This window comes from Camelus bactrianus, chromosome 19 (assembly GCF_048773025.1).
Source record: "Camelus bactrianus isolate YW-2024 breed Bactrian camel chromosome 19, ASM4877302v1, whole genome shotgun sequence".
NCBI classification, from domain to species: domain Eukaryota; kingdom Metazoa; phylum Chordata; class Mammalia; order Artiodactyla; family Camelidae; genus Camelus; species Camelus bactrianus.
In genome coordinates this window covers 26,586,983-26,606,889 of record NC_133557.1, presented here as the reverse complement: position 1 = coordinate 26,606,889, position 19,907 = coordinate 26,586,983, and the positions used below count along the sequence as shown (strand labels likewise).

At 42.5% G+C, this 19,907-nt stretch overlaps 1 protein-coding gene across 1 annotated transcript in view; it reads right to left on the bottom strand.

The window, feature by feature from the left end:
* Positions 1-19,907, bottom strand: part of DOK5 (docking protein 5) — a 127,462-nt gene that overhangs the window by 23,183 nt on the left and 84,372 nt on the right. The window contains exons 5-6 of the mRNA XM_010958595.3: positions 17,947-18,136; positions 5,427-5,562 (exon numbers count right to left, since the gene is read on the bottom strand). Of these exons, the coding sequence (XP_010956897.1) occupies positions 5,427-5,562; positions 17,947-18,136 (326 nt within the window). The remainder of the gene's footprint in view (positions 1-5,426; positions 5,563-17,946; positions 18,137-19,907) is intronic.

The window sequence follows — 19,907 nt, the reverse complement described above, 5'->3', positions numbered from 1 at the left end:
CAGTGGAGCCCCGCCCTGCAGCCCCCGAGGGCGCCTGCACCCTGTCACCCTGGCCTTGAAGGAAATTCTAAAAATGACAGGCCCGGTCGTGGAATGAGGAACATCCCACACACTGCCACTCCTTGTTCCAAAATTAGACTTTGTCATAGACACTGATCTTCAAGCTGGTAAAAATAGCTGTGTGCTCAGGGGAGTCCCAAAGTGTCCCGGGTAATGAGTTTCCCTGCAGCTTCCGCAGCCGGGCAGCGGCGGCTCCTGAGCAAACCGGCCCCTGCCACCCGTCTCATTCCACAGAGAGTCCTTCCCCTCACCCCACGGGCCCACCCCACCCTCTCTACACCCTCTTCAGAGTGAATACTTAATAATGCACAGAGTTAAAAAAGGAGGAGGTGGGGAGAAGACTTAGCAGACAGAAGATGGCTACCAAAAGAAACAGGACTTCTTGTAACAGGAATTTTCTTACACACACTCTAAGTTGATATGTATTTCTGAAAGGTACTCTGCTATTCCAGGTAATCTGAAAATGTGAAGACAGTTCTCCGTGTGGATATTAGAGAAATATAAGGGCTTTAAAACCCTTCTAGGGAGTGAAGAGGTTTAGGATAAAAGCAACCTGAGTTCCTGGCTCCAACAGTAATGAGCTCCAAGGCTGCAGGCAAGTGACTTAACCACTCTGAGCATCTGTTTCATCATCTACAAGAGCTGGACAGTGACTCCTTCCAGGCCAAGGGTCATGAACCCCCTTGAACTGCAAGCCCCGTGGGACCATGGGCTTCACCTGTCAGGTACCCCTGCAGCCTAGAGCACACAACACAGCATATCAGGTCCCCCGTGAACATGTTTGAATGAGGACGCATGAATGAATCCACCTCACAGAGATATGGCATTGATTCAAGAAGAAGCCAGGAAAGCGGCTTGATAAGTGGCGGTGGTCGTTCTTACTCAAGAGCCTGGCATGTGGCAGGGGCTTCACACATAAACAGCACTATTAGCAAAACAACATCAGGTAGGAAACATATTTAAACAGTAAAATCAAAGCACTAGATAAGTATTATTCCAGACGTCTGCACGGTGTGGGGACAGACACTAAGGCGGCCCCGTGGTCCCCTCCTCCAGGTGTGCACACCCTCGTGTGATCCCCTCCCCTGCCCGTGGGAAGGACTTGTGATCTGCTTTCAACCAACAGCCTATGACACAGTGGTGAGACATCACGTCCATGACTGGAGTCCATAGGACCGTGGCCCCCATTTTGCAGGGAGAGTCTTTCTTGCTAGCTTTGATGAAGTAAGTGGCTGTGTTGGGAAGGCCCATGTGGCAAGGAACTGAGGGTGGCCTCTGGGAGCTAAGGATGGCCTCCATCCAACGGCCAACAAGAAACTGAGGTCCTTGATCCTACAGCCCCAAGGTGGTAAACTCCACCAATAACCACCGTGAGCTTGTGAGTGGGTGGGTCCCCAGCCTCACCTTCCGTGAGGCCCGAGCATCTCAACCTTCTGAGAACCTGAAGCAGGGGGCCTGGGTAAGCCCTGCCAACCCCCCTGACCCACAGCAACTATGAGGTTTTAAATAAACGTGTGTTGTTTTATGGTGCATAGTTTGTGGCACTTTGTCACACAGCAACTGAAAACGAATACAGGTAGAAACGTAGGCAGGACATCACTTGGCCAAAGCCTGGGTAGCGAATGCCCAGAGAGGGGCCGTCTGGTGTGTGAGAATGGAGAGCGGCAGGGACTGCGGAAACCTGAAGATCCCCGTTCTACCCAAAGAAGGAAGGCATTCCTTTCGCGTTTCTGATGGTTGCCACGTGGGGACGTGAGATCAGAGTGACTTTTTCGCTTTTCAAGATAATACAGAAATTTGAGTTTTATGTGAGGCCTCTTAGTTTTTAAACGCTGGACATTAATTTGGAATTTTTAGAAGAGCAGTGAGCTGATCTCACACAGGACAAAAAGAAAAAAAGAAAAAAGAAAAATAAACACATCTCAGGGCTTGACTTCGAGATAAAGTGTAAGGTGGGGGTTACCCCAGCACGCCTGCTTCAAATTCGAGCTCTGGTCCTTCCAAGCCGGTGGCACTGTGCCTTCCACCCAAGGGTCGTTGTGAGGGTTAGAATGTACACACGAAGTCAAAACACTGTCTGCTACAGAGTAAAGACTCAGTATTGCCGATACTGTTATTGTATTAGTTACCTCAGCTGCTGTAACAAACTTACCACAATGTGGGGACTTGAAATGACACAAATGTATTCTCTTCCAGCTCCGGAGGCCAGAAGTCCGAAATCAGGTTCACTGGGCTAATGAAGTCAAGGCGCCAGCAGGGCTGGTTCCTTTTGGGAGTTCCAGGGGAGAATCCGTGTCCTGACTTTTCCCAGCTTCTAGAGGTCACCCACATCCTTGGGGTCGTATCTCCCTCTTCTACCTTCAAAACTATCTGCAGACTCTTCCAATCTCTCTCTGTCTGTCCCTCTGCTTCCACTGTCTCATTACCTCCCATCTGGCTCTGACTCCTCCTGTTTCCTCCTTCCGAGGACCCTTGTGATGACACTCGGCCCACCTGGATGGTCCAGGACAATCTCCCATCTCAAGAGCTTTAACTTAATCACATCTGCGAAGTCCCTTCTGCCACACAAGGTAATGTTCACAGCTTCCAGGGATTAAGATGTGGAAGAGCTCTGGGGAGCCATTATTCAGCCAATCACAGTGATGATGATGATGATGATAATAATAATAATAATAGTAGTAGTAGTATTAATAGTAGTAATAATTATTATTATTATTCTAATCACAAGCCTCTTCTTTATGACTTCCGAGATTCAGGGCCGTGAGTCTCATCCAAACCAATTCACTCAAGGCTGTAACTTCAAACTGTCATGAGTCCCACGGCAACGCATTCTATCTTGAAAGCTTTTACAACAGTGACAGCTAACAGTGGATTAGGGCTTCCTAACAATGAGATTAGCTTCACCACGGTTCTCCACTGACGACCCTGACCATCTCAGAGACGCAAGCCCATGGCAGCATGAAGGTGATTCCCAGTTGAGATTCCAGCCAGACCTGCGTGGATCCACTCCCAGTAACTCAAAACCTCCGCTTAGGGAGTGTGGGCCAACAGCAGTATCTCCATTTGCTTCATTTTAGCACAGCATCTCTTCTCTCCCCTCATCAGAGATTGATTCAAGTACGCTGATTTTAAGCTTTTCACCATCCCTAGTTTAACGTCCTTGAGATTCAGATCCCATTTTGAAGCTTACTCATTTCCATCTAAAACAGGATGTTTTCACTTTAAAAATCACATTCATTTGATAGAGCTTGTTAAGAATACAGCAAATTAAAAGCAAACAACATTATATTGCAGTTAAATTTGCAAAGGGATGATGTGAACAAATTACTCATATTCCTGATTAATTTTTAGTGGAAGTAATGAGAAGGTTGTAAATGGAAAAATGTGTGCCTGCAGAACTTGCCTTTCAAGCACATAATAATTTATGCTAATTGATGGCTTTATAAAAAGGTAATCTTAAAACTTCAGATGTTTAAAGGCATCTAATGGGATGTGTGTGTGGCTCACAACTTTAATGCAATGGCATGCTGCCCTGTAAGTTCAAAATGACTTGAGTTCTACTTTACATCTATATTTATATCTCTCTATCTACTCACCCATCCATTCCTCCATGCATTTATCTATCTTTACTGCAAGATCCAGAACTGGGAAGCATACAAGGAAATGGATACCAGGACTAAATTAATTCAGAAAAAAAAATTTTAAATGGTTGGGGAAAAAAAAATCAAAAGAAGAAGAATATTTCTTAATATGTGAAAATTACATGAAATGTGAATTTCAGTGTTCATTGATTCCATGTTACTTATGCTTGCTTTTGCTCTAAAAAGCAGAATTAAAGAGTTGCAAAGCCTAAAATATTTACTATCTTGCCCTTTACAGAAAGTTTTGCTGATCCCTGCTCTAAAATCCCAGAGTGCTGCGTGCACAAGTCATTTGGGAATAATCTAGAGCTGCTTTGGGATAGATCATATTGCTGGCATGCTTCTCCCCCTCTTTAAAGCCAACCACCCTACATGGTTAAATCATAAATTTTCCAAATGCCCAAATCTGACCATGCCAACCCGGTTCCTCTTGGGTTTGCAGATTTCATTCCAGAAGTGAATCTCTATGCATGGGTTTGCAGCCACAACATGTGATTTGCATTACTTAACTGTTGTGCATTCATCTCAGATTTTTGTGAATTCATTCTTTTTAAAGAAGAAACTCATGAATCATAATTCTCTGTAAAACTCACAGTCCCCAGCACCATGCAATGGACACAGTAGGTGTTCCGAGAGAGCGTTTATATGTGCCCATGCGTCTCTGTGCTTGTGGTGTCATTAGACATTGATGACTGTGAAGGTTTATCCACCAGTGATGGCAAATGCATGGCGGTGGGCAGGAGGGAGACCTACAGATAGGTTATCTTTGTCCCACAAAGAGTTCACTGTTTTCTTGTTGATTTCAACTGCAATTAATTTCCAACAGTTACAAACTGGAGGATATTATGCACAGATTCAAATTCTTGACTTCAGTGGAAAAAAAATCAAGAGCTCTCTTACATGCGAACCACAATCTCATGTCAACAGCTGTCCGATCCTGAGCTTTTGACATTTCACCCCAGTTTCCCCTTAGCCCTCTTCTCTCGCTTACACTTTCTCTCTGACCCCTTCTGATGTTTGAAATTATAACTTCTGATACAGTTATAAATACATAAATATTGGTAGATAATCCACACAGCTGTGTCCATAGATGTCCGTACACATCCCATTGACTCTAATGGACATACATACACACTGCAAGAGGCTGAATGCTGTGTTCCCCACCTTCAAATTCGAATGTTCAAATCTTAACCCCCAAGGCGATGGTATTAGAAGGTGGGGCCTATGGGAGGTGCTTAGGTCGTGAGGGTGGGGCCCTCATGAATGGCATTAGTGTTCCTATGAAAGGGACCCAGAGAGACCTCTCACCCCTTCTGCCCTGTGAGACACAGAAAAGACAGCCATCTATGACCCAGGAAGCAGGTCCCATCAGAATCTGCCGGCACCTTGACCTTGGACTTCCCAGCCTCCCAGTGAGAAGTAACTTTGTTTTTTTATAAATCGCTCAGTCTATGGCATTTTGTTGTAGGAGCCCGCTCTGATTAAGACACACACGTAACAACTGAGGCACAAGTGGGTAAGAAATGATGAGGGGTGTGTGTCTCTGTGTTACCCACTGGCCGCTCCGGGCTTCCCAAGGATGACATTAGTCCAAGCAACACACTGCTGAGCGCAGGAGAAAACCACGTGCCCCCAGGGATACTGACCACGTCTGCAGCGCAAAGATTCCACGCCTGCATCCTACAGCGGCGCAGACGGGTCGTGAGCGAGCAATTCCAAACATACCATTGAATTTTTCACGCTCTGGAGCAGGCGCTCGTGCTGCTCGGCGATGGCCAAGGCAGCAGAGTGGACCTTCTGGTAGATGGCCTCCCCATCTCGCGTTTGAAAGATAAACAGCCCTTCACCAGTCTCACACATCCTGTGAAAACAAAGACAGGCAGCTCGTGAGAGTCAGCTCCCGCAAGTTCAGTGCACTGAGAGCCTAGACTGTTCCACGAGCCTAGGCTCATTTATTTGGTATGAGATTGGGATTCCTGTTCCCATGTGCGAAACAAAGTTGGCCAGAACCAAAATGTTCGAGGAACTGTTATTAATACGGGCAGGGAAACAATCACTCTAAGCCAACACTGGGCCCAGCGTTTCTTGCCGTGTAGGTTTTGTCATAGAAGGTTAACACAAAGCTATATCTTGATTCCCAGTATCCACCTATTTCCCGTACGACTCTCATACAGGACCCCTGCACAACTGCCCTCCCATCACAGTCCACGAGTCAGAAAACGCATCACTAACTGTGCCATTCAGCGCAGAGGTGGAAGGATTCTGTGACTCTCAGATTCTGTTCTAACCACCCTTACAGATGATGGCTTTAAGAATGATTTCATTTCCAAAATCATAGATCAAACTTCACCTCAGCTTTCACTCATTGTGGTAAACCAAGCGCAGCTCAGAGTTTTTTTTAATGAACGATGAACATAACCGTTCTGAGTTAATGTGCGGAACATGAGAGAAGCTACTCAAGGAAATCTATATGGGTTTCATCATTAATATTAAGGACTAAAAGGAGGATCATTTCCACCTCAGACTGTTTAAAAAACAGAAATGAATTCTATTAATAAGGGAAGACTGGTACACATAATTAGGCAAGAACCAAATAAATGTGTTTTAACTACCAATTATATATAATTACCAAATATATTTTAATTATTCTCAGCATTTTTAAAGAACTTGGACAAACTCATCAAGGATAATTTTTAAAGGACATTTTTTAAAGTTCTAATTTTGATACATAATGCATATCAACAGTAAACTAAGAGGTTGTTTTTGCTTGTTTTAAAGATCAATATTTAATTATTATTAAACTAATTATTAACAATGACTTAATTATTCTAATACCTAATTCCGGTCCTTCCACCTCAGAATCTCTTGCTGAAAAGCTGAACACTGGCCTTACTGCCCGAGTTCTGTTCACATCCAGAGGTTCATGTCTAAAGAACTTTTTAACACAGCAATGGACACCAAATTTTCAACTCAGACTACTGTTAATTATTTTATCTATTCTAGTCTCTGCAATTAATGCAATGAGAAAGGAAGATTTATCCTTATCTAATGTTCCACAGTTGGCCTAATACCACGGCCATATGGCACTTTTCAGCATATACTGCACAGTGTACATTAATTGGTCAAAATTAATGTAAGAAGAAGAAAGAGAAAAACTGGAAGGCTCCGTCAACAAGCTAATATGAAGAATAGCTTATGAGGTTGATCGTGTGATTTTAACTAGTAAGTCGTTCTAATCCAATGAAGAAATAAAAACTAAAAACTAAAACTCAAGTCCCATTTCCTTCCTGAAGATTTCTTAAAATACCCCCGCCTTCACTGCGATCCCCTCTTCATCTGATCCACCATACGGATTTGATTCTACTACTTGGCACCTAATTCTGCAAGATCTTACGTTTTTCACAACTCTTTTTTTCCATCAAATATAAAAATACAATTTGTTAAGAGGAAAAACTGTCAATCAATTCTGTAAGAGCAAGTGGTCTTCTGTTTCCTCTCGGTCAGAGGTCATTATTTATTTACTTACCTAGATGCTAACCTTGGTCCCAGACAGGATGAATCTACCTGTTACTCAGCAACACCTGTAGGATGACTGATTCATAGCAAACCCTGTGACTGCTTCTCAAATTTGATAATCTAGTAGCTTTTAAAATGCTTCTAACTGCAACCCACAGTAATCAATACAGTTCAGACTGTGACCCAGTGTGTCTGTCCATCTATTTCTCTATCATCAGGTACCGTGTAGCTATCTGCCTATCTATCATCAGCTTATAACACGTTGATATTTTCTATTCTATTTTTAATACCAGTGGTGAACTGCTTAATGTATGTTATAACCCACTCATCAGTGAGACCTACTCTTTGAGAATCACTTTTATCCAGTGTCTGCGTTTGATTAACATAATGAATCCACAATCTTTTTTAATTTCATTTGAATCTCTAAGTAATTATTGTGATCAAAAACAAGTGAAATTAAAAAAAAAAACAAATGAAACCAAGATAGTTACAGTAGCAAGTATTCTTCTTGAAAGTACAGACCTCCTTTGCCTTCACCTGAGATGGGAGAGACACGCACATTCACGCGCGCACGCACGCGCAAACACATACCACACACCCACTACTTACCACTTACAGAAAAGGACCAGGAGTCACAACCTCAAATTCCGCCAGGATTTAGACAAAGGCCACGAACGGTAAGGAGGCTCAGAGACACACAGAGAGCCTGCAGCTAATGACCATCAGCCACCAGTCAGCCCTGGTCAGGTGCTTGCACGGGGAAACAGAAGCCCGGTGTGGCCGCACTTCTGATTGCTGACGAGAAACCAGAGATCTTGACTTTTATGTGAAATAAACTGAATTTTTAATGTTGGCAACTTTTGCCTTTTTTTTTTAAGCAATGGGGGCCAAAACGCCAGGAGGCCACCAGTTTGCATTAAAGAGACAAAAATGGACTAAAGAGCTTTAAATAGAACGGAGATGAGGCCGTTGGTCTGCCCTGCTGGGACTTTCATCCACACTGTTCAAAGGCATATGCCCTTCGGTGAGACAGCGCGGCCCAGAAAGCGTGGGTAGTGAACAAAAATTGACCTCAGATGCCCTTCCATAGGGTCTCTTCTAATCTCTACCCACGAGTTCTTTTGTTTCTTTCATCCCCAGGCCCCAACCCAATAGATTTGTTTGTTACTGTTTCATAAGCAGTTTTACAACCCATTAAAAATGTTACAAGAGGCCTTTGGCAAAATAATATAATAGGCCAACTTCCCAAGGCAAGTAAGAAGAAAATAGGGGGGAGAAAAAAAGAAAGAAAAAAGGAAAAGGAAGGCAGTAAAAAGAAAGCACATCAAACAGGGTAATGCTCTTACATAACCTAATTCAGCAACGTCTGCTTAGCATCTCCGGAGAAAAGACAGCACGGGGCTAAGACGTGTAATGGGTTCACCCATCATAGACTCGCAAACACCCAGGTTTTGACATTTAATGGTCCTGATCCCTTGTTTTCTCTTTACCCACTGGCTTTTAACGTGGTCATTTTAGACAGTATCCAAAACCACCCCGAATGCCCCAAGACTCTTTCCTTCAGGCCCTATGCTAACAGAAACCAGGGACAGAAACCCAGAGAAAGCAAAATAAAGAGTTCAAGTTGACCTTTCCTACATCCGCAGTGAAGACAGGGAGCCAGATATTAGAACAATACGCTCATATAAATGGACCTATAGTTTTGAATTTCTCAGTATTTCTTTACCTAAGTGATATGCCAGTCACTCCAAACCGTGGATGGTGCAATTGGTTAAGAATCCCTAAGGAGACCAAGAACTCAGGAAGTATCGGGCAAGTCATTCACTCACGCAGACAATAAACGTGTATCGAGGCAGCGCGAACTAAGAGGCTTGGGCAAGGTACAGACTCGGGCTCCAGGCTGCCCCGCGGGCATTGCCCCTTACCAGCTTTGCAGCCTGGTGACATATGATCTAACCTCCCCACGCCTGCACTTCCATTTGTAAAATGAATATAATGACAGTAACTGTCATCTAGATTTCTTGAAAGTATTAGATAGGATACGTAGGGTGCACAAAATAAATCCTCAAATAAGGCGCATTTCCAATATTCCCCTGGAATGTAAGCGCCACATGGACAGAGGTTTCTTTCTGATTGATTCACAGCTTTTCCATCAGTACCTAGAACAGGCCTTGGCCTGTATTTGGTGTCCAATAAAAACTGCAGACGAGATGGGATGCAGCAGGCGGGGCTGGGAAAGGAGTAACTGGGGACCTGGCCCAGGCTTCCTAGAGCAAGCTGTATCTAAACTGAGGACTCACTGAACTGCCATGGGGAGGGGAGCAGTTTGGAAGAGAAAGCAGGAAGAAACCCTGCCCTTGGCGCGTCCTGCGGTGGGACAAAATTGAGAGACTGCAACACGCTGGAGAGAGGGCGGGAGGAGGGGCTGCCCCGTGCCCTGAACCACGACTGCTCTGAGACGGTGGCCTTCACTGTCTCCACGTCACCACCTGGATGGAGGCAACAGATCCCACAGGCACTGAACGCCCACCTTTAGACTCTTTGCTCCCTCCCTGCCAATGACATTCCACACCAACGTATTTTATTAGAAAAATACAAATGGATGAGATTTGCAAATATTAACTACTATATATAAAAAAAAACAGATAAAAAACAAATTTCTTCTGTATAGCACAGGGAACTATAGTCAACACCTTGTAGTAACCTTTAATGGAAAAGAATACAAAAACGAACATATGTATTTAGATGTGTGACTGAAACCTTCTGCTGTACGCCAGAAATTGACACATTATAACTCACTATACTTCAACAAATTTTTTAAAAAAAGAAAAATACGAATGGAATTGAAATTAGGAAGGCCAATATAAATTACTTCACTGGGGACAGTATTAATAAGCTTATAAAATCAGAAAGCCAATCAACTTCATAATTCCTCACTTTCAAGATGTATTTTGCACATGCGCTTGGGTATATGTGTGTGTGTAGAATATTTGGACATCACTAAACACAGGATGTATCTTACTTTCAACACGTATATTTAAAATATTCTTTTCTTCTCTCTGTTCCTGTAAAAGCGGTTATTAGGTCCGTATTGATTTTTACACTTACAACTATGTGATTGAAAGAACGGGACTTGTCAGACTAACATTAGGCAAATCATGATAGCGGCTGTGATGGATGTAAACAAAGGTGAAGACATGGGCTTCTTCTCTGAGGAGTTGACAATTTACCTGGTTAGACAAGATCTAGGTGGATGAATGGATTCAAAAAGAATCTAAGGGTGGAATGAGCCGCATGGGCCAGAGGAGCAATGAAGAAAGGAAAGGCGTATTTGGGAAGAGAGGTGGGCTTGCCTTAGACAGCAAAAAAATGACTACGCTGAAAACATGAGAGAAACACATCAGAAGCACCATGCAGAGAGGGACACAAAATTAGGAGCAAAAAACTACACAACATTTACATTCTTTTCTCTGTAAAAGGGAGGTGAACAAATGAAGGCAATCTCCCCCTCCTGTGGCCACAGCGATGACAAAGGAAAGCACACACAGAAACACAAAATGAAGTAAAGAAGACGCTTAACCACGTGGGATCTAGTAGCTTTATCCTGAAGAAGAACCTGGGGAGGGGTCTGTCAGGTGTTTGTCATGGAGAACAGGGGTTCTCTCCACTGGCACAATGGACATGCACAACATTGATACGGCCGATCATCCTTGGTTGTGGGGGTGCCTTGGGCATTGGAGGAAGCTTAGCAGCATCTCTGGTGTCTACCCACTGGATGCGAGCAGCAGCCTCTAGCTGTGACAACCGAAAATGTCTCCAGATGTTAATAAATGTCCCCCTGGTGGCCAGATGCCCCCAGCTGAGAATCACTGGAACAGACTGAGAACGAAGGGATGAGGAGCGCCTGACTCGAGCTTCAGCGGTAAAGAGGCTGCAAACACAGGCGGCTTCTGGGCTCAGGGAAAGCTTGCCTCGCTGCAGACTGCACTCAGGTGGGGGTGAGCAGTGCACCCTGCACTTGTGGGTCTGCCTTGTCCTGTGTGCTCCCATCACCGGCATCGCTGCCTGGGTGACCTCAGCTTGAGACCAGGTGGCCCCGACTCTGCTAGTGCAGCATGCACACGTGCGTGTGTGTGTGTGTACGTCTGTATCGGCAGCAGATCAGACCAGTCTAGGCTGTCAGCTGAGGCTGTTTGGCTGTCTTTCCTGCAACCAGTGGGGCGGGATAAGGAATCAACATGAGACGTTACAGGATGTGTCGCCCAGGCTTCCGAACCCCGGCAGCTCTGTGAACACCAGTCATTCACACACAGCTTTTGTTTGTCAGGTCTCTGTGCCACCTATTTAATATTTTTCATCAACTCATGTTTTTTCCTCTTAAACAAATGTGAATGGAATCAAAGAATAACCACATGATTTAGGGTGGTCTTTGGGTCACATGGTATCAGTGGACCTGGAGACTGAGGTGATTCCTGTGGGCAATCAATGACCCAATCAGCCCTGCATGTGATGGAGCCCTGATGAAAATTCTGAACATTGTGGCTCGGGAGAGAGCTTCCCTGGCTGGCAATACTCCTGAATGTTGTCACACATCAAAACGAGGAAAGCAACGCCGTCCTGGCCCCATGGGGAGAGGCTAATAGAAGCTCCACGTCGCCTACTTCTCTGGTCTCCACCCCATGCACCTCTCCTCCTGGCTGGTGTTAATCTGTATCCTTCTCTGTAACAAAATTTAACTATGACTTTCATAGCTTTCAGTGAACCCTGAGTCATTCTAGCAAATTATTCAACTTTAGGTGGTGTGGGAACCCCTGAACTTGAAATTGGTGTCAGAAGTGAGAAAAGTCTCAGGGACTGTTCCTTCAAACTTTGCAGTCGTCCAACTCTACACAGCCTCTCGTGGCTCCCTGTCTAAGACTAAAAGCCAAATTCCTTTAGGGATCTCACATGCTAAAATCACAGACGCTCAGAGGTAGAAGGGACCCAGCCAAGCTTTTCATGATGTGGCCTTGTCTTGTATATGTTCACAGCCCCCACACCTAGCACGGTGTCTGGCTGAGCACAGATGCACAATAATAAAAGATCTATTAACGACGATGATTAAAGAGGTTACGTGTGGAGGAGAAACGGGGCTCTTCCTTCTGATTTCACACATGCCTCCACTCACGGAATATTTATCATGTCTCATACTTTTATAATTAAAATTATTTTGTAGATAAATGCTAATGAAGAATGAATGGCCATATAAATGGCACAACCGTATAGTTTCTGTTTTCTTTCAAAGAAGAGAATTTCACCCCTTCTGAGCAAGCTTGTGTGGAGATCTATTGCATTTGTATTCAAATTTCTCTGTTCAACACAAAGGGGAGAATGGAGCACATTTTATTTGTTAATTTGCTTTCAATCCTTTAATGAGGAATGAATATATGCTCTATAAAATATTTAGAAATGAGGAATTATTATGTAGCTTAAAATCAAGAAGACAAATAGAGAATATCCACAGATTTTTATCAGAATCATGGTCCTTTCACCTGTAAACTCATCAACTGGAGGAAGATACAATTTTCTTCTCCAATGAAAAGTTATTTCACCCATTAGACTTGTTTTTAGAGTGACAGGCACAAGAAATAAATGATTTCTTTTCCAAGACTGTTCAGATGGCTTTACATCCAAAATAAAATTTTTTTTCTCACCAATTTGTGCATTCCATTTAAGGAAAAGAATTTGTACATGCAATGTCAATTTTCACATACTCTTTGCATACCTAAAAGTTTCTCTTAAAACGATGTCAGAAACACGAGAGACATTCTGCGGCTGGTAAAGAGAGGTGCTCATGTGTCGTAATTATTCAGCCCCTTTTGCCAAATGTCACCTGAGCTTCCCTCACTCCTGCAGGTGCTAAACCCAGGGTATTAATTTAAATCAGTCAGGAGGTAGGGCGGAGCCTGACACTGAAGCGTGCTAACTCGGCAGCCAGCTGTAAAATTAACAAGGAAACGCACTGGACACCTGCTACCCGGCTTCAAACAATAACGTTTCAAGAATAGTTCCGTGGGGGATGTTGCTACGGTTAGAACTTCTTGTCAGTTGGATCTTCTTAGAAAAAAATCAGAGCCCCTCTCAGTCTGATGCTTCACTGAGGTTTCAGGGTTTCTAAGTGGAAAGAACCAAATAAAAGACTAGAAAAACCTGAAATAAAATAAGCACTATGTCTCTTCTCTCCTCCCACCTGGCGCCAAAGTAAGCTAATTGTTCCTTATCTCCAGGGGCAACGAGTGGCAATTAATTGTGCAACTGTACTTTATTAAAACGCTTATATTTCAACCCTGGATTCTTTAAGGAAAAAAAAATAGAGATATGATCAGATTCGCCTACATTGGGGAAGAGGGGGAGGAACAGCATCTAGAAGATTCTAATGACCTTTGATCATGATACCGCCGCCCAGGAGAGATAAACAACCCTGTATGCACCTGCACTAAAAACTAAAAGAAAAAAACAGGAGGTTCCAGGATTAAACTAAGAAAACAAACATGTGAGTGCACATCCAAAATGGCTGTAGGGAGCTCTGGTTAGGCAGTCTGCCTTCTCTCCCTCAGCTCTGCAGAGTTAATTAAGAAGCGGGCTAACCTGGTAGAATGCAGACACTTAGCCTTCCTAGAAATTTGCAAGGTTTGGAAGCAAGAAGACCGGACTGTGCTCATGAATCCACCACTCACTGGTCTCGTGCCTTTGGATCAGTTGCACAAATGCCCAAGTTTCCTTTTAAGGTGAGAACAACAATACTCTCTGGTTTATACGACAGCAAACGGCTTACACGAGACCATGCATGTAGCATGCTCAGCACAGTGACTTCGCATCCTAAGGGCTCAAGAAACATTAGTCACTGTTTTCAATGGTTGATATGCCTACTAGCGCAGAGTTCTGCACCTGGATAACTGGACGTCATGCTTCTTTGTTGTGGGGACTGGTTCTGTGCAGTGTACGTTGTGACAATTAAAAATATCTCCAGACACCAGCAAATGTCCCTTCGTAGCAGAATCACCCCCAGTTGAGAACCACTGTTCTGCATCTCAGCACCACTCTGAGTGGTGTCGCTAATACAGTCAGACAGCTGCTTCACCCTCTTAGCTTTCAGCAACTATTAAACACCGCATTGGACACATTTTGTTAGGTTTTTTTAAACCTCAAAAGCCTTCTGATGATGTCAGTACCCTCTTCCTGCTTTGGAAGAACCAACCCCATTCAATTTGTATCCTGTGTGCTTTCCATAAACTGGTCAGTGCAGTGCCTGACATACAGTGGATGTTAACGGTCAACATATGGTAGGAATCTCTCTCTCTTCTATTGGCCGATGGTGAGAGAACATCTCAAAGTGCCTGGAAGCCCCATGTGGAGCCAGAGTGAAGCCATCTAGAAGAAACAGGACTGAGAGATGAAATCTAGGGTCACTATTTGGACTCTGAATCAACCCAAGCCTGAAGCCATCCCTACTCCATGGACTTTGGGTTCTGAAAACCAATGAACGTCTTTTCTGCTTGTGTCATTTTGGGTTGACACAATCACCTACTACTCACCAGGCACGATGCCAGGTGTTTGTACATGCACCTTTATTTAACCTTCATGGCCATCTTGTAAGAGACATAATACATTACACCCCTTTTGGAGGTGGCCAATGGAAGCTCAGAGAATTAGGTCATTCACTCAAGGTCCCACCACCAGAATATGATAGAACTATAATTTCATTCCATTTTCTCCAATTCCCGGCCCAGTTTATCACACCTGCCCTGTTGTCAATCTTGGTGGGGTAAAATGGGGCCATTCAGCAGGAACAACACTCAGCTCCAACTCTAACAGAAGCTAAAGGTGAGCAGAACTTTGCCCAAGGTCCTTGGGAAGACTCCCTGCGTTCTAGAGGGGAATGTTGTGAAATCTTTGCAGCCGCATGTTGGATATGTGAAAACCATTTGCCTAGAGCGACTTAACTCCTGTGCATCTATCGATGTGAGACAGGGAGAAAATTATCTTAGTTAATATGAAACTGCCTTGTTTTGCACACATTCAAAAATAGCCAAGGAAAAAAATTATCTCCACTAATAAAGCGAGGCAGATATGAAACCTTCACACTTGGGGGAACACAAATGATATTATCCTGAGCATCTTGATGGTAACTATAAAAATTCATCTTTATTTGAGTTACCTTGAATCCAACACTGTCTGGATCCTGCACACACAGTCCTGCTCCCAAAGTAATTATAATAGAAATCTCAAATTACTACATAAGGGAAACCCAGCGCCTTCGAGACCATCTACATGCATTGCTGTTTTTATCTACAACCACCCGCAAGGAAGTTATTACACAGATAAATTTACAAGGGAAGTTAAACACCTTGTCCAAGGTCAACAGCTAATAAAGGTCAGAAGGCAGGGTCGCTCCGATTCCTGAACCAGAGTCCCTTACACCACGCTGTGAGATTAGTAAGAGCCTAGAAAGACATTTCTGATACTTTTCCTTCTGATCCTTCATTCAAACTCAAGGCTGCACCAGCCCCACAAAGCACGACCACTGAATAAGGATGCTACTCAAATTCAATAAATCTTCTAAGTCCCTACGATATTTGAGACACGACACTGTGAGATACTGACTGAAGGTATTACAATCACCTAACTGCAGGAGTTCTTGGACGAAATACCCAAAAGGTTAGACCAAAAAAAGACTAAAATCATAAACTAAAACTCTTTCGTTTTCTAAGTCAGCCCTTTATGGCTTTTGGTCAAAGACCATTGGAATATTTCTGAAATTCATGTCTCCAACATACCCACACATTTCACCCACCATCTCCTTCCCCTGAGCTACTTCAGTGCCTCCCCACGTCCACACCTGCCACCTCTACCCTCTTATTGACAAAATATGAACATGATTACACAACACACACACACACAGACACACACAGACGCACACCTGCTTAAAATTCTCTACGGTTTCCTACCACACTTTGGAGAATAATCAAGGTTTTAAAAATAATCTCCTAGATCCTTACCAGTTCTACTGGATTTCAACGTGAATAAGTTGAACTTTTGCAAGATATGTGTGACATGAGAACCTGGAAGACTGAGATAATTTCAAAAAAGTTTCAAATATTCATAAGATACTACAAACATTTACTAAGATTTTAGCCTCAGAAGTGACAATAAAAAGCCACACATACTCTTTTCCTATTACTATTTCCTATAAACATAGTGAAACAAAGAAATACTGAAAAATATTAATGCTGGAATAAATGCTGCCCCAAACAGGCCCCAAACATCTTGATCAATGCAGAATTCTCCTGCACGTCAATGTGAAATACAGTGGGGAATGGGCCAAGGGGCACAGTCAGTGGAAAAGTCTATTTTCTGTTATAAAACACATTTCATACCTAGATTCCACTGGTTACAACTAATACATAATAAATAATTTCTGAGACCCAAACAGGGAAATATACCCACCTTCACAAACAAACTCCTAATTTTCTATAGAGATTTTTCCCATAAGGATAATAAGGAAGGGATTCTGACAACAGAAGAACACTGCTCTAAAGAGAAAAGTGGTATTTGCTAACGTGAGAAACCGCAGGCTCTGGGAGACTCGCTGATGGGTTTATAGCATTTCCATTTCCAGGTACTTAAAATTTAAATAGACCAGAGAGGAGCTGTACAGGAAAGAAGAATGTAAACACTTTCTAGGATAGCTGTAAGAGCATCAAATGGACCATACTTCTGAAAAGCAAATTTTAATAGCTGGGCTTTGTTTATAATCGTGTGAACAGATTAATTTGGAGCATTACTGGTATATATTCAGGGAAGTAGCGTCTTAGGTGTTAAAAACTTCTGTTATTATCTGCTATTGTATTCCTGTCAGGGATAACTGTCCATCTTTAAAAAAATAAATAATTTAAGTCATAAATTGATTTTTTTCAACTTTAATGTAATGTCAGGCCATATTCAGAAGGACTCGCATTTCTTAAAGTTTAAGTCACTTAAAATTCTAAAATATAAAATTTCATCTGCAGTGCTTCAAAAAAAAAAAAAAAGCCTACATTCTGAGGGAAGAAGGTGAACAAGAGACAGCGATTGGACTAATCTCTTGGTCACTAGTGATCAACCCAATTATTATTGGCACCATCTTCTCTCTTCAAAATTAACTTCAAAAAGGAAAAAGGAAAGGTTTCAAAAGCAATTTATTGGGTCTGCAAGAAGCAAGCTGTAGAATTAACCTCCTCCAGTATCAGTGTCATTCATTACACTGAGAAAAATAGATGGAATTTAATAAATTGCAAGTTGAAAAATGTCAATGGCCCCTCACGTTAATAACCGACCGCAGTAGGCTCAGTGAGGACACATAGACATAACAGCAATAGGGAAGTCTTCCAAACACCAAGAATTTGGCCTCTGTTCAGCATGACCCTGCAAATGGTAAACATTTCAGCTCCCGCGACTACTGCAGCTTCAGTCTGTGGTGTGGACTCAAACCATGTAGTGAAAATTCCTAACACATTCATGAAACATGAGCGCTCTCTGGGAAAGACCGCCATGTTGAACATATCAATATTTACAACATGCCCAGCATCACACAGTCATCCTCCAAGCACCTGCCAAAGCGCCTTCACCTTGGCTCCCCTACGGAAACCCAGGTCTCACACGGCGTGAACTTGGAAAAAAAGAAAGGTAGAAAAACAGTCATGAAACTCACCTCCCTGCCTCAAAAGTGAACCAAGCAGCATCTCGTCCATACCGCCGCAGGGCGCTTAGCGGCCAAGAGATGAGTTTGACTCTGGGATTCTGGACGTCCCAAAGACAGATGTGCTCATATGTAATCTGCAAGGCACATTCGCCATGTACATCTAAGTTAGGAGATGGCATCAAATACACATTGAATCTCTCTGGGAGAAAAACAGAAGGTTAGTCTAAAATCCCCAGGAATAAAACAGCAAAGACATTGTAGGAACAAAGAGGCATTTCAAAATAATTCAAGCTCTTATTCTACGTTTTGGTTGAATATTCAGGATGATAAACCTTTCTCATAAATTAACAGTTCCAGAAAATGAGATTTTAAATGAAGACCCTATTAAATAACATAATAATGACACACGCTGGTCGTCAACATACATGCAACACTATTTACATGAGCAAAAAATCATTTTTAGAATTTTAAAATTTGCATAATAAAAAATCTGTATGCCAGTAAAGGACTAAAATAATGAAACCATTAAAAGCAATTTTTTTCATGCCAAGTACCTGTTAATTACACCCACATTTTTGTGTTCACAATAGATGCAGGTGCAAAATAATTGTTGCATGGTTCAATGATATTAAAGTCGTATCGATCAAATTACAATTTTCACAATTAAATGAATACAACTCTACCCCAAATTATTTAAACAAAACTAATACTATGCACTTAACTGACCAACGGTTTGGAAAATTCCAGTGGCTAGTTTTGAGCTAGTTTGAGCTAGTTTTAACAAAGAGCTCTCTTTAGCCAAATACCAGAAAAAAATATTCCTTTGCTTATTTGGATGATTGTTAAAATTTAACCAAGATTACTCTAAATAAAGTACTTGGTTTATTACTGCAACTGAATTTTCATCCCCACAGATACAGTTGTGGTATTTCTGTTACGTTTCCAGAAAATTCATTAACTTACGAAGTTACAGAGTCAAAATTTTAAGTGAACTATGAACAAAAATAGCATTACTATAGCAAACACATTTTCATCTATCATTACTGCAGATTGCTGCGTCTGAGGAAGCAGCGTGGCAGTAATAGTATTACTGGTATTCTTTTTTTTTTTTTAACATTTTTAATTGATTTATAATCATTTTACATCTGGTATTCTTAATTAACTGTTTTATAACAAGGAAGTCTTTAGAATTTTCACTGATTTTTTAGTTCAGTTTAGCAAGCAGGAGTGTCAAGATTGTGTTCACGAATGTATTCATGCATCTCTTCTTCAAATTTCCTAAGTGATTTCAAACTTCCAATAACCAAATATTCACCGCTTTCTAGTAACTATTATTTTAAAAGTATATCCTGGTGGAGCAAATATCTCCCTGGAGAGTGCTGGCACAAGTAGGAGAGACTGTCATCATTAAGCAAAAAGTAACAGGGAGCATTATTAATTTATTTGCTTGGAAGTTCTTCTGTCACTGTCTCTCTCCCAAGGATAACATCAGAAGTGGTAAGAGTGACGACTTTAGTTACAATTTCTTTGTCATACAATTAGTGTCGTAAAAAGCCTCAAAATACAGAGCTGAGTTGCATTATAATCCCTGGTAGTTATATACCAGTGGCATCCTTGCTCCTATTCGACAGAAGAGGAAACTGAGGCACAGAAAATTGGTACAAGAAAGGTGACTTCTAAGCACAGTCAACTCTTGAATTCAGTTGGTAGCACTATCAGCATACAACTTCCCAAAAATAAAATGTGAAAAGTAAGTGCTGATCTGAGCACTCTAGGTTAAAAAAAAAAATCAAAACCTGTCATGTTTGTCTCTTCATGTTTGGCTTCATGTGCACCTGTCTGTGGGGCAGTAGGGGGGCCTCCCTTCAGCCCAAGAGCACCCTGCAGAGGGAGAGCTCGGTTGTGTGACCTGGCAAATGACTTAACCTCACTGCAGCTCAGTTTCTCCATCTACAAAGAGGCTCTCCTGA